At 31.7% G+C, this 16444-nt stretch overlaps 1 protein-coding gene across 2 annotated transcripts in view; it reads left to right on the plus strand.

The window, feature by feature from the left end:
• The window catches only part of LOC125067198 (autophagy-related protein 16-1), a 130607-nt gene that overhangs the window by 93236 nt on the left and 20927 nt on the right, over nucleotides 1-16444 (plus strand). For both annotated transcript variants that reach the window (XM_047675644.1, XM_047675645.1), the window contains 4 exons: nucleotides 12205-12325; nucleotides 12899-13078; nucleotides 15413-15497; nucleotides 15985-16131. In XM_047675644.1, coding sequence (XP_047531600.1) covers nucleotides 12205-12325; nucleotides 12899-13078; nucleotides 15413-15497; nucleotides 15985-16131 — 533 coding nt within the window. The remainder of the gene's footprint in view (nucleotides 1-12204; nucleotides 12326-12898; nucleotides 13079-15412; nucleotides 15498-15984; nucleotides 16132-16444) is intronic.

Here is a 16444-nt window from a genome sequence, read left to right on the forward strand (position 1 = left end):
TCTTTCAAAATATAAGAAATATTAATGTTTTATAAAAAAAAAAACGATGTTTAATTACAACATATTATGACAAATATTATTGTCGTATGAGTTTTCCAAACTTTATCAACACATAGCTGAAAACGCATAAATCTGAATTTTTCACTTTCTTTTGGCTAAGCCTCGAAAAGTATAAATTATAATTTGAAAAAAAAAGTACAATCATATTGTTGTATTTTCCTTTTAAATGCATATCGCATTTGAAAGTAATTAATATTTTTTTAATATTTTGAAAATAATACATTTGCATTACACCCAGAATTTTCAATATCAACTGTCCATCAGTAGCGAATAGATTGTTTATACGAAGTTTATGCAGTATATTAATGAAGGAATGATTGGATGCACGAGTGTAGGAGTGCTCTTAAGTTGTCGGCCACCCGGGCTCGCAGATTATGCCCAGTAAACCTTTCATGTTCTTGTCCATAACCAAATAGACTTCAGTCAGCATACATTACGTGATTTCGCATCAAAATTAATCCGTATCGCATGTAAAATAGTATTAAAAATTAAAAAAAAAATCGAGTTTCACATAATAAGACACTGATTTATAACTAATATAACAAGGACAAATGGGTATTCCAATGATTTCACCATATTATAAAAACCTCACATAATATACAGTTACAATAGCCAAACGCGGGCGCGGTCATTCATTTTGCGCGACAAAAACCTATGATGAATTACCGACATGATCCTTGACTGTGACGTCTATTAGTATTCGAGTAATAGATGGCTGATTTATATCTATAAACAAACTTTTCTTATCGGTCAATTCTTAGTTTAACTGTCAATATATTTGTTACGATAAATCATCAACGTATAATTAATTCGTAGATAGACAGGATATATAATTTTACCTGTTGCCTTCTATGATGTCAACGTCGCCATTTTATTTTGATCTTTTAGAACACTAAGTATAGACTTTCATATTGAAATTAAGCATTAGACGTAATTGGATAATAGTCACCATAATACTAAAATTGTTCTTAAGCACCCACATGTTTCGCTCTTGTCTCTTGACAAATAATGTTTCTACAGGTTTCCACGAATCGTGACTGTTTATTGAGAGTAACTCTTTACTTCTAATCTAGATGTATTTGTTAAACTGGTTAACGTACTCGTAATATTTATATAAATTATAAAAAGGTTTAAGATAGCTACGATACATGAAATCACTATTAATTTTATCTAGAACAATAATATGTCAAGATCTGATAAATTGCTGCATATTAATTTTTTAAATAAATCTAAGCGTATCTTGTTAATCCGTTGCTATTCACATTTTCAAACAATTATGTATCATTTTAAGGCATGTCTTCCCACGATAGTATCGTTAAAATTATGCTCCCTTCTTGAGTTAACTCAGGCTTATGCTTAAACTAACAACAGGTATCAAAAGGCGATCATTATTCATTTTTCGTTCCCTCTCCCAGGCACAAATACAATGAATATGCTAAAACAAAATGTTAAGTGTAATATTTGACGAAAAGTGCTAATGTGAACAACTTCACTAAAAGAGGTATTCTTTTTATGATTTCTTCAAAGGAATCTTCTGGATACATGTCAAATGGTATGTAAGCGATCGTAAGTAAATATTCGCGATGTGAATGACTTAGTCGAGGCGACGAGACGAGGTATAGGTGTGAAATTTGGCGTATGTTTACCCTGCCGTGCCGTTCCTGGTTCCGCGCCGTTAATTTGATGTACGGAGGCAGATGCCCTCGCGCCGATAGCGAGGTGCGCGTGTGCCTTCCGCGCTTTACTAAGAATTTGAAACGCTTACCTAACAGGAAAGAAACTTATAGCGTTCTCGATACTAATTGTCTACGTAAAAACAATATCTGAACATAACGTGCTAAAATAACATTTATCATATTGTAAGCTTTATGATACCCTTTTTTCTTTAGAGTATAATTAAACATAATTTCTGTTCTTGTTTTTTAAAGTATGTTTTAATAACATTCAGCTGGGAACAGAATAATTATTTAATAATAGTATTTACAGAGATCACGATAACAAAACACAGAATAGAACTATTGAGAGACGTAATGTTCTTAGAGAATTTATTTAAAAATAAAATCTAGTAATTTGTTATTGACAAACATGATTGATGAAAAAAAAATTAAGTACCTATATTATTTAGCTGTAATACGTTCCAATAATATAAACTAATCTGGTCGTATAAACTGGATGACATAATTAATATAATATTTAAGATATTAACATGTCATAATAGAAGTTATAAATAAAGCAAAGGTAGTAATCGTTTTAACTTAGACCACAAGCTCGGCGAGATCGAGTGCGATTTTGGGTTAATTTACATGTGAGTCCGGTGAAAACATGCAATATAACGCTTTTATGTTAAAAATCTCTGCCCGCATTAAACATCCGACGTATCATTCATCAAGTTACAGTTCTGGACCTCATTCACCTTAAAAGGATGTAAAAATTGATATCATACGTTTTACATCTCACTAAACTTTACTTTTCATTACACATCTTGACAAATTTATATTATTCTTAAAAATTAACGCAATGTAAAATTTATATATAACGTAATATAATATTTAGGCTTTGTAACTCAGATTTTAATAATTAAAAAGAATTAATGAGTATTAAAAATTAATATTTGTTAGGTTATTAACTTCTTAACGGTGCACTTGTTATAAAAAATAAATGAAAAACTCATTTAATAATAACTTTATGCAATACATTACAATATTTTAAATTTCTTAGAAACGTTTATTGCAGTAACGATGTTTTTATTAATCTCTTTGATGTTCTAATGTTAACTTTAAAGTTAACATTTTTATTTTGTATTTTTTATTTTGTATTAAAATAATTGCTCTAAATAATTAAATGTAAGTAACAGTCATCGGTATTGAGTACGAAGGCAATAACCAGAACTTGTACAGAATTTCGGAATCATTCACCCCACTTGAAGTCCGTTGGTTGTTCAGTACTTGCATTGTCTCCCACGGCATATAAACCGAACGATCCTTTGTTTGTTACACTTTACCCACACTGTAACCTAAACCACTAGTAGAATACTTCGCGCCCACTTCTAAACGTAATATTCACGCCATTCACGCTTTTCAGATTGCGCCCGAGAGCCATACTGATTTAACGATATTTGCTCTACAATAACAAGGCAGCCATTGCCGAGCCGATGAAACCTCTCAATCTAAGCCGCTCTTAAGATCTCGTAATTCTGCAACACGGTAAATACATTGCGAGTCTCGTTGTTTGAACAAACAAAGAGTACATTAAGTTCGTATCGTTTCCCTATTCTAAGGCTCGACGCTAAATATACAAAGGGATCCACTTTCACTCTAATACACGATTTAAAAATTGATTTGAATCCCACTCAAAACTTTCTTATGATGAAAACGTATAATTTAGTGAATGGCCCATTAAAAAAAAGACGGCACAAACCTTAACCAAACAATCGAAGCTTATCGTTTTTTTAGGTCTGCATTGACCATTGATCTTTACCGATTACTAGGTAATTGTGATTATGATAATGCATACAATTTACTTTTACTAGTACCTCCATTTAAAATAGAAAGCATTTTTACGTATTGTTTATTGTTATAGGCCGGCTTCAATTTATAAAATGAAGCTGTTGCTTGTGGAAATTATGTTAGCACCGTTTTTATGGTTGACCATCGCTGAACCAAGCTACGTTTCCTGCTTGTTATGACCATTTTACAACTTTATGGATATGTTCATTGAAAGCGCGAACATATAACCTTAAAACCATTTTACATACCACAATAAAAGCAAATTACATTCGCCACGGACCCTGGAATCTCGTCCATCATAATGTCTCTATTCTATTTTGTGTATCTAAATATAAACATTTAATCCAGTTCTACCATTGCAAATACAGTTTACAATAAACAAACACTATTTCAATCTGTTGCTTGATAAATTCCATAGCTCTAAATCGTTTACACTTATTTAAGTACAATGCCTAAATGAAAATTAATATCCTCATAAATTATAATGAAGCTATTATTTAGAAACATAATTTGTTACATTAGAGCTTAATCGTTAGGCGATAGCAAGTTGCTCTATCAATTACTTAGCACTACACGGTCCCGCCCGGTATCACCATTATAAGCGCATTAGAGATGGTGTCGGCACGCCATAGAAGCATTACTGCCATATCTGTAACACGGTCACATCATTTTTTGACCGTCAAATTTAGTTGTAACGCGTACTTCTATATTTATCCGAGCAACTTTACATGAACGTGCGAAAATTACTTATTACGATACGGTCTCGGCTGTCAACCATACATATATAGGCGCATGTATCGCCTCGTTATTGTAATTGAATGAACAGTTTTCAATTTAAATACGTGTAATCGGAAATGCTTAATGGCTTTTGTTAGTGATGTGGCATTTATTCGAACGAAATCTTCTCTCACGCATAACATTTCGTTCGCGTGAATCGAGCGAGTAATAAGATTACAAATTCTTATCACCGAAGTATTAATTTAAATTAAAAATACAATATATAATTCAGATATTTATGTTTAGTCTCAAACTTAATGTTATTAAAAACCAATAAAATAATGTTTTAAGATTGCTTTATATTTGTAAGCAAGAAATGTTTTTTCCAAGAACTTTATTAACCGCAGTTATAGTGTCACATATATAAATTATAACCGCAATACTTTTTGTTTTTCATGTCGTCCCTGATCAGGTTCTGAAATCACTTTGCACTTATTAACGCCTTTAACCGGAATCACATAAAAAGCTTAAATTAAATATTAATCGAATATTTTATTTTTTATTACAACTTCGATCTGCTTATTTAGATTACATTTAAAATTGTCAGTTCACGTATGACCTACTGAAATACTTTAATTTTAAAATTAAAGCAGATGATTTTATCTTAAGAACTTATTTCGATTTTTATGTTACCTCATTTCCGTTTAAACTTTCGCCGTCGACTATTTTACGATAATTATTATTTTATTTAAAAATATAATTTGATAATTTTAAATAAATAAAATTAATTCTAACAAATACCCTACCTACCTACTGATCGAAAAATAAAAGCACCTTGTTATATAAACATAATTGAAATGTAACGGAAACTGTATTTGTATAAAGTCATTAGTCGCAATAATATTGGATAGAGCGTTATAAAGATTAATACTTTTATAAGCAATTGCGATACCTGATTTGAAATAGGCATAAACTTCATTATATTGCTGTAAGTTATATTTAAGTTGTATAGATAAATCATACGGAAATAGTGTATTGTATTGTAAACTAGAAACATAGATTTGGTATTGCCTTTTAAAATATCATTGTTTATGCTTTCTTTATTTATTAATATAATAGTATAATAGTTAGAAGTAAGGCAAAACAATTTAAAATTAAGTTTATGTTTCGTGGTAATGAAACACATAATGTGGGAACAAATGATCTACGAATATTGCATTATAAAACGTTGGGCTAACCTATTAACATGTATTAAAAATGATGAATTGTCTAAAGCGACTCAATCACGCGATTAAACAGCGGATGTGTGAGAATGTCCGCAATAAGTGAGATAGTTTAGTTTGTTTTTAGATCCTCTTCCCATGTCTTCTTGCTTCATTGTGTTCGGTCGTCATTAGCTTCGACATGCAGACATTTACGATGCAGAAAGTGTTTTTGATCATTAATTTTCTTGTTCAGATACCATTCAATGTAAAAACTGTAATAATTCACACATCCACCTCCTCTATTAAATATTTGTCGTAAGATCTATAAGAAGGAGGTCAATCTGATTCTCAAAGTTGAAGTATTGTTTTAAAATATGATTATTATAATTTTATGTACATCTATTTTCGTTATTGATAGGCCAATAACAATAATTAAGGATAAATTGCCGTCTAGATAAAGTAAAAGTAATTGACGTGGCTATAGGACAAGTAAATTTAAAGCGACGTCGAATGACCCCAGGGTCTGGAAAGGCAGCTTTTGTAACTTTCTCTGGATACATGTGAATTGAAAGAAAAAGAGAAATTAACAAATCAATATGTTATTTCTATATGTTATATATAAATGAGATAAAGTATAAATATTCACAAATAAATGGAAAACATTTTACATTATAAATGCTAAAATTATGCAAAGACAAGACAAAAATAACTGTAGGTAGAACTATAGGTAGGCTCTTTGATTAATATCGTATGAAGATTTATAGAAGTACTTGAATAGATACATTGTACCAGAGGATGTGACATCTGCCTTTCTTGAAACACCATTGACCTCTTGTAACAAAGCTCGACAAGCGAGCCATGTTCTGTCACAAGGCACATATCGCATGCCGTATCCCAACGACTTTACTGCTCAAAGTGTACGTAAAACGTCTACGAGATACGATTCCTAGCTGAGATTAAAAAGATAAAATAAATAATTGTTAAAAAATTAGCTTTATATGAGGTAATTAATTAAACATTTTAATGATATGTGTGACTTATTGAATATAGATTTTAGGTTAACATAATGATATTGATATCCTCCATTCCTCGTGCCTTAGAAGATACCGACAGAAATATTTTACTAATTAAAAACTTTCATCGAATAAATAATCTCTTAAGTAGGTTTGATTATTAATAAATTTATGATCTTGTATATTTTTGCACTTCTATCTATTATTATTACTTTGATTTGATTTAATATTCTGTAAATTTTTTTTTAAATATTTAAATTGTTTAATCTATCACAATTTCTAATTTAATATATATTTTAATTCAATGTTCAACACATCTTCACTATTTTTTTTATCTTTTGTGTAACGAAATGCATGTTTGGAAGATGATTCGGAGGTGTTTATACAATGGGCTTCTACAAAATCCACCAAATATATTTTGCCACGTTGCAACGATCGACGGGAAAATATTTGGAGGTATGAGGTACAATGTTTTGCTTCACCACCGAGCGCTGATGACTTATAAACACAAATTAAGCACATGAAGTCAGTACTTGCCCAGATTCGAACCCATTTGCCGAAATAAGCTTATAATAAATAGAAAACTAAAAAAAAAATAACGATTTGGTTATAACTCATATACACGAATAACAACAAAATTTTTTTACATAAAATATTATCGTAGCACCTAAAAAAATCATGTCTATCTCTGCTAATATTATACATATTAAAATCTGTTTAATTGGTCAATATTGAGGCAAGTGGCCAATTTAGTAAACAGTTAAGCGGTTTTTATGTTATACCAAATTAAAACCTAATTATATTTATTCTGATTTCTCTACAGCTATAAGAATTTTTCTCTGAACATAAGATTGAAAGTTTAACAGTTAGCAATACCTTTTTATACAACGTATAAAGTTCCTTCGTATGTAGCAGGTTTCTTTCAAAAATTTATTAAAAAAAAGATAACTACTTATTCTGATACAAATATAACCAGCATATTATTGTTGTATACACTGTTACTTTTATTAAAAAATACAAAGTGGAAAAAATTAATTAACTCTTCATTATGTAAATTTTATTACGTACGTAAGAAGTATTAAACATTACCTTAAATGGTGAGATCATATTAAATCTATTATATTTATTTTTTAGTAACCGAGACAGTTTTTTTTCTATTTATAGATCACGTGTATATTTAATATTAAGCAGGGAACTGTATTCGGTTCAGCAGCATATCGAATAAAAAGTCTCATGCATCTAAAAGTGCAGCGCCCCCACCGCAAGCAATGATTAAATCACCGCGTCATTCCCGTGTAGCGGACACATATGATTTAATGGTCGTCTAACGTTGTTTACGCTTTACGATAAGCGGCATGAGGGAATATACAGAACAGAATTAAAATACGTGACCGGTAGTCTAATTAAGATACTAATCATCTTTGTAAAAAAAACGTATTATGTGTACGACAATTTTAATGAGAAATCATTGTAATTGTTAGGAAATTAAGCCGTTTTAAAACGGTGCTAGCTTTTAGCGAGAAACTTGTTATCGAATTCTTAAAAGCAATTCCTTTTATAGTCAAAAAGCAATTTCGACCTCATTTAAAATTATAAAATGAAATGGAAATTTTAACATTTATAAAATAAAACAACTAAAATTGATCAAAGCGATAACAATTTAAAATGCGTCCACATGATTTTTTTATCTAAAAAAGCGGTATATTTAAGTATTAAAGAACATTTCAATGTGAATAATATTCAGATTTTAATTGATTATTGTATTCTTAAAATGTAGGTCAAATTTAATCTTGTAGAGTCTCTACAAAATTGTGTAGATGTTTTGCGGATGCTTTTAATTGTGCATCTAAAGTAATAAGTTGTGTATTTCTGCTCTACGCACCACAGCTGGAATCGTTAATGAGCCAACGCAATTCAAATCAACTGATTTATAAGGAATGAGTTATTTCTCTAGAAGCACGTACATTATTTATATATTCTAACAGCCACTCAAGTATTCAAATTCATAGGCCAGAGATAAGTGTAGCGAATGTCTGATATTCACCTGAGGGGGAAGCATTTGAACACTTGAAGCAATTTGTCTATATTAAAATTTTATTGCATGAGTTTTATTGGTTTAAATTACCACTCGCTATTACCCACCAACGTTTGTGCAAAGACCACTCCGTTTTAGTAGCACCATAAAGTTTTACTGACTGCTCCCGAGGTTCCGGGTTAGAATTTCGACTCCGGCCGATATTATGTGATGATTTATATGACCATAGAGATAGGTTATGTGCGTGGAAATGTGCTACCAACCTTGGGAACTAAATTTTTTTATCCCTTGTACCTGCAGCAATACACTGGCTAACTTCCACAACTTAACAAATATAGCTGTTTTAAGTACCTACTCGGTTGTACCTTCCCAGGCGGGCTTGCACAAAGCTCTAACCCTGAGTGACTGACCTGTGTTCGGTTTTTAAATCTAGTGTTACACTTCCGAGCCATAACCATAACCTCCCTCCGGTCGTATCGGATTGCCTGCCTATTGGACTTTGATACTGAAGGAATAGTGAGTACACTTGTGTTTGTTCACACATTGTCGCACTTTAATAATTAGATTTCTTTGAGGCGGCCGCCGTTGCTTAAGTCGGTCAAGAGAGCGACATAATTAATCATCGTATCGTTTACATAAGGCGTTGGTTTACTAAATGTATCGTTTGTGTAAATTAAATGTAAGTCATACAAATTTGGAATTAAATCAATTAGAAATCCGACGTAAACTTACTTTATTCGTACCACCTATCTTAAACCGTTTTACTTTAATATTTTGACGCAGCCGTGTTATTTGATCGTGGGATCATCTTGAGACCTAAAGCACCCACGCTTAATTTTACATTTAAATAAATGTGTATGACAGAGTGAAGTGATAAGTAAATAAATTATAATTTATTTATAATAAAATTATGCAATATTATTACGTAGCTACTACTTTTTTTACCGTTGTTTAAACTTTATTTATACCAAAACAGTAAAAATGTTTTTATCGTCCGGTCATATTATCATTTCTCACCTACCCGATGGTTTATTGACAGCTTAACCAGTGTCATAAATAAGCCCGTATCAAGCGTGTTCTACTTTTTCAATGAAGCGACTTTGTAATCGAGATTTTTTGCAAACTAATTATATTGTATTAAATTTTTTCTATTCATGATTTTATATGAAACAAGACCGCAATGTCATTGGCACAGAAATGTATTAATTAAATTAGGAAAGATATTGAATCAGTTTAATAAATTTTATGCAATATTTGTAAGACAGTCTAGTGCAGAGCAATGTTCGCAGTTCTACGCGTAAGTGGCCTTTGTTTATGTTACTGTATACGCAAATGGAATGAGGCTTGTCGACAAAGCTGCGTGATAACGGGGCGTTTTGTAGGTAATTAAGAGCGAAATGCGGATTCATGGGTTTTACTTTACGAAATGTGCTTACGGCTTAGTGGGTCTTTGTTCGAGTGTATCGCAACATCTTTGGTTATTTGTTGATATTTGATACTTGTAGCTGTATTTCCGCTTATTTGATTTAGCTTCGATTGGTTTCATTTCATTTTATAGTAAGTTTCCTTCAATTTTGTAGTTTTTTACTGTCGATATTATGTTAATTTGTGATGAATTTCCGGTCAAAGTCCTTTTGTGTATAAATTAGGTTTTTGGATTAGAATCTAAAAAAATGCTAATCCGACGTAGTTAAAGAGAAAATTGTCATTACATGCACTTATGAAGCATACGCTGCCAAAACTATAGGGAATACAAAAAACACTCCCAAATGTCTATAAAAGTAAACAGCAGCAAACTTATATCAATTATAGATAATTCGAAAAAAAAATGCCAACGTAATGTAATTTTCACAAAGTATTAATTCCTATCAAAATAAATAACATTCTAATTTTAAACGTCTTATTAAGATAAATATTAACTTTTACACTTTGCAACTCAAAGCTCAAATAGTGTAGAAGAGTGACGAGACATTTGCGTGAAAAATAACGTGGATCGCGTTGTTCAACGCATTAGCACAGCACAGCGAATAGATCGGTTGTCGAATATATCACATTGTTTAATAAATATCTCGGGATTCCTAGTTTAACAAGCGCGAACGCGCTAATCTCAGATACTAAAGGTCTTATTTGAAAAAATATTTAAGATTTTGACGACTAATTGATTAAGGAAGATGCAAGGCTATATAAAAGTGAGGCTCCAAACATAAGAAGCGGACAAGTCAGCTCGTTAAATCTGACCAACTGCAGAGATTTACATATCATAATTAGGTATGAAACAGTCATGGATAACACAAAATTACCTGGGTACAGTTAGTATAACATCAAATGAAAATATATGATACTTGACCTTTATTAAACAACATAAATCCACAAACAATAATTACGGCACCGTCGTTACATTACAGAACATTATGACCTCATATTATGGGCTATTATATATTACGTGATATATTATCGCATCGTCACTTTAACGGTATATTGAATAATTAATCGATAGTTTATATGCAAATGAGCTTGCGTCGATCCTTTCGTGAGACGTCAATATAGCACAGAAGGTTAGTTGCGGATCACGAAGCCGTAAAGAGACGATAATCGTTCGTTGTAGAGTCGGTTACTTCGTGTAAATTGTTATCGGGTGTCTGGCAGTAGCTGGCGCCCTGCGGTACTCACTGTCGAACTTTTGTTATACTTTTTTTCAATTTAACGAAGAACATATTTTACATATATTTAAATTGGTTATATACTCATACATGTTTTGCTCATTATAGAAATATTTATAATTACGCAGAAATGTACCAACCCACAAGCACTAATAAAACATATTCCTATCTTCTTCAAACTTACCTACATAGAACCACTTGTCTTTAATCTCGGATAACAATAAAGAATTATTATTGTCGGCTCACTAGATACTTTTCAAGTCCTATTATCATATATTTCATAAAAAAAATATCGCCTAAGACATCAGGAAACATTCACACAGAAATGAATAAAGTCGAACTGATAACATTCTTCTTTTTGTAAGTCTAATTTATGAAAGATTAAAAAAATGTATATAATGATTGAATTTTACTGATCATATCTATTTATATTTTACTAAATTTTTCTTATTTATATTTCAAAACTGTGAAAAACTTTAAATTGATGTTTTTTCAATGTCACGAGCTAATTAGCATCGTTGCGATAGAAGAGCGATGCGTGTGGAAATTAATTAACTTACCACTTACAAATAAACAGAAAAACAAACACCAAACGTGTTTCAGTGTCTTTAAATAAATCACTTATTATACATTCATATATTGATATGGAATGAGTATGATCTTAGTAAACCGTGAGTTTAAATCCAAGCCAGACCAATGATATTATATGTATGTACTGGTTAAATGTGCCTGATTTAGGTTAGGTTTGGTTAATTATTCATCTGTTGCTCAATTGTGAAGAAAAACAACGGGAAGATTTTTGCATGTTTGGTATGAACTCCGCCACATAGTATCTACATTTAAGCAACGTGGTGATGTTATCTCCAAACATTTTGCTTAAGAGAAGAGGAGGCTAGACCTTAAACTCGCAATGGGATATTTTTTATTTTACTTTTACATAAACCGATGAATAAACTAACTATTAAACACACTTAGACAAACAAATGCTAACAGTTCTTCTATTCACAGCATACTTTGACCGGTCACAGCGGAAAAGTGATGGCAGCAAAATTCCTCGGCGAACCCACTAAAGTAATCACAGGCAGTCATGACCGTACTCTCAAAATTTGGGACCTTAGAAGTAGAATGTGTAAGTTGTAATGTTAATCATCTTATAATTAATCTGTCAATCATATGCAATCTCAATTAAACCGTTTAACTACATAGATAGTACACATCGTTTAATCTTAATCAAGTATATTGATAAAAAAATGCATATACTATAAAGAAAAGTTACAATATTTAAATACTCATTACTTCAATAATGAACATAAATTTTGTTTTAAATTAACACTAAAAGGCACCTTACAGGTCATTACGACAATTTACTTAATCGCAGGTAACGAATAACTATGCCTAAGTAATTTCCTACATCAGATAGTTAACTAATTAATTACTGGAGTAGTTTGTCTAACTTAGTATCTAATCGTAATTTAAATCTTCCTTAATCATTCGGTGACCATTTTAACGAGCGACTAGACACGGCCTCACTTTACTATCCAGTAAATTATCCTAATTTCGCTAAGGATAGTAATTAAGGCACCAACACGCTATTTTCTCACGTTATTTCTTTCCGCTACTTTGTAGAGCATAGAACCGATAACGTGTTTGTAATAAGCAACATTGCATTTCTTGCGATTTCTCAATGTTTTTTTGTTTTCAGGTACAGAAACAAAGTTCGCAGGATCATCTTGTAACGATCTAGTGACGTCAGACGGTGCCGGTTCTACAATCATCTCGGGACACTTCGATAAACGAATACGCTTCTGGGACATACGCACGGAAATGTCGGCCAATCACATCATGCTCCAGGGCAAGGTCACATCACTCGATCTCAGCAGAGGTACGCATATCGTAATCACTGCTATCGATCGCTGCAAGTTAATCAAACACTCGCCGTCGGCACGATTATTGACGGGAACGAATTTACTTCATATCAAAATGGTTACAAACAATCTCTTAAAAAATACTCGTTAATATCTATAGTACCAAACTAATATTCAGAGATAATTGAATGCACAGTATATTAGTATCGGTATTCGTGTCAGCGCAACTACGTGACGGGTATGCGATGCCCATTTCCGTTACGCGTGTCTCGATCAATCCCTTTTTTGTCAGTAACGGTTCGTCCGGCTCACGAAACAGTGAGATTGATACCTTCAATCAATCGAAGTGCCGGGACATCACTGGCTGGGCAAGTGATTAAATCACGTCGATATCATCGTCAACCACCTCGTTGACGAACGCCGCATCAATAGGGAGACTATTCACAGTTAGATGTCACGCACGTCCCAGATCAACAGAAATTGACCGCATACTACATCCACGTAAACCAAAATTATCACCGAGTCATTTAATTTTATGAATATCGCTCGACAAATTATTTTAATATATAGAACTTGGAATATTACACTAAAAAAACATATCCATAATCCTCTTTATGATATAGAACCTAATAAACTACTTCATATCTACTTTTTCGATCTTATTGCACAAGATAAATCATTTGAATAGGATGACTTCGTTCGCATAATTTTGCAATCACTCTTGCATCTCAATGATGAATTATTTTTTGGTGTCCGTTACGCTGATTATCATTTTTTTATATTATAAAATTGACGGGCGTAATGAACTGGGTGGGTGACAAGATGTGTCCAAAATATACCATACGGTAGGTTTGAATAACGGTCCCAGGTTTAATTATTGTTTGCAATGTCTGTGTTTAAACTTCGTTAAAGTTGTTTAATTTAAACCGCTATGTTTTAATTTTATATAATTTTACACACTTTATTTAGTCATAATAACAGAGGTCTTCATACGATCATAAAATTTCATACGACCATAAAAGTCATAGTAAAATAACATATATGTTTTGCAAAGATAATCCTCGTTGGAGAGTATTCAGTTTTTATAGAAGATGTAGTATCTATGAACTTTATTTATTGTTATTTTGTAAATTGCCCATATTTTTATACTCATAAATACTACATGTTTAAATGCTTGTCTATACTAATATTAAAAATACGAAAGAAATTCTATATGAAAACTAACTAACCACTGAAACGAATTTGATGAAATTTGGTATGAAGCAAACTTGATCCCCAAGGATACATAGGTATCCTTGGCAGTTTATAGAACCCAGGTTAATTTTTGCAACGAAGTTCTTTTATGCGCACTACAAGTGAACGGGCAGAAAACGTCACATAAGAAAAGATCCTGATTCAGGCGACATTTCCGTATCTTTCCTTGCCTCTTTCAATTTCTATCGTAAACGATTTTATATGATATTATTTAAACTTATTGTCATAGTTTTATTTTCACGCGGAATTTTTAATATCAATTTTGCCAATTGCTACTTCATTATTTTCATACGTTGTTAATTTATTTTATAGTTTATGTTATTTGATACATAATATATGCTCTAGCGTAAGCAACTTCGTTTCAACCAGTTGTCTTACGATACCCCTTGTTTATTAATTTATACCTAAAGCCTACGACAGAACCCCTGAAACGCGGGTCTGAATCTGCGGATGAAAACTATTATTATTTATGTAAAAATATAATCTGTCAACGTTACGATTATCGTGTAAAATGTCTCCTTGCTACGTACGTTTCTTTTATAACTTGCTTGTAAAGAAATTTAACTAGTTTTAATTGAGATGACCCTAGGGTTTCCACATGAAACATTAAAATTGCACCAGAGTACACTCAAATAACAGTTTGGCCGCGGTATCTCAAAAGTCATAAAATAAATTGCCTACCGGCTTACTCTGACTGACAGCTTTTTATCAAGTCTTAGTACGTAATTTAAATTACGGTAACTGACTTTTATTTTTAAGTTGTTTAACTGTTTTTATGATGATATTTCTTATACATTTAATGTTTTATTATAAACCATTATGACTTATAATTGGCTATCGACTAACACCGATACGGAAACATTGGTGTTTTATTTTTGAATATATTTAATTAATCGTATCCTCATTGAATTGAAAAAATCCAACAGAATATAAAAGCATTACGAATTAAAACATTTCATTGTATATTTAACTCTAAAGATTTCATTCCTTCTTGTACTATTGAAACATCCAATAAAAGCAATACTTACAGGTGCTATGAGCAATGAAATAAGTATTAACTATTAAAGTTTACTAAAGATTTCATAATTTATTTTCAGATAGCAATTACTTATTGGCGTGTGTTCGAGATGATACGATACAGCTTATAGATTTGCGGATGAACACAATAGTACGATCTTTCAGGTAAGATTTATATAACATAATAATTAATGTTTTATCTACGACCATATTCTGTTATCTACTACGGCTAAAGCCAATTTTATATACTCGTAAAATGTAGTCGTGCAAGACACTCCTCGACAGATCAAAGGTGAAATCGTTGGCTATTTAAATTAGTTAAATGTCACTTTTCTTTTCTTAGTCATTTTATTTTATTGATCATTTTAGGTGTCAACAGTTCATTCACATAAGGATTTTTTTAAATCTATTTTACAGTTATAACTTTTTATAGAATTTTATAATAACCATTTATTTTTGACTAATATATCGTAATTTAAGTATCTATTACTAACGGAAACGTATGTATAATATTTTATCTCTGAAATTGTGACAAGGATTAAAGGAAATTAATTTGTTCACTGTGTGTGATTCGTGGATGTTTGTTCTTGAACTTTGTCTATGTCTAATATATCATTATTATTTTTTGACATTGGGCCAATATTGTTCGTAGTCACGAGTCCTTTAAGGTGGGTTGCGACTGGTCGAGAGCTGCTTTCGGACCTGTTGGACGACTACTGGCTGTGGGTGCAGCAGATGGAGCTGCATATGTTTGGAACACACATTCAGGAAGACTGGAAGCGGTGCTGAAGGATCATACGTAAGTACATTGCCAACGACAAAACATGTATGTAGCTTATTTAAACCAATTGGAACCTTAGGTAATTTATTCTACCTACTATATCAATCATAAATTAGTTCCGAAGAAAGAATACAATATAGAACTGGATATTATTTGAATCTTATCTTCAATTACTTGTAACGTCTTTGTAGAGTGTTTTACCGTAAGTATATATATTGGTACACATTGGTCTCAAGACTTGCTTCACTAATGTTTTACTTGATGTGCATTTTAACATAACGTAAATAGCATTTAGAACATATGATAATTATCTATTTACAGTTGCAACAGA

This window comes from Vanessa atalanta, chromosome 11, assembly GCF_905147765.1.
Source record: "Vanessa atalanta chromosome 11, ilVanAtal1.2, whole genome shotgun sequence".
Taxonomy (NCBI): domain Eukaryota; kingdom Metazoa; phylum Arthropoda; class Insecta; order Lepidoptera; family Nymphalidae; genus Vanessa; species Vanessa atalanta.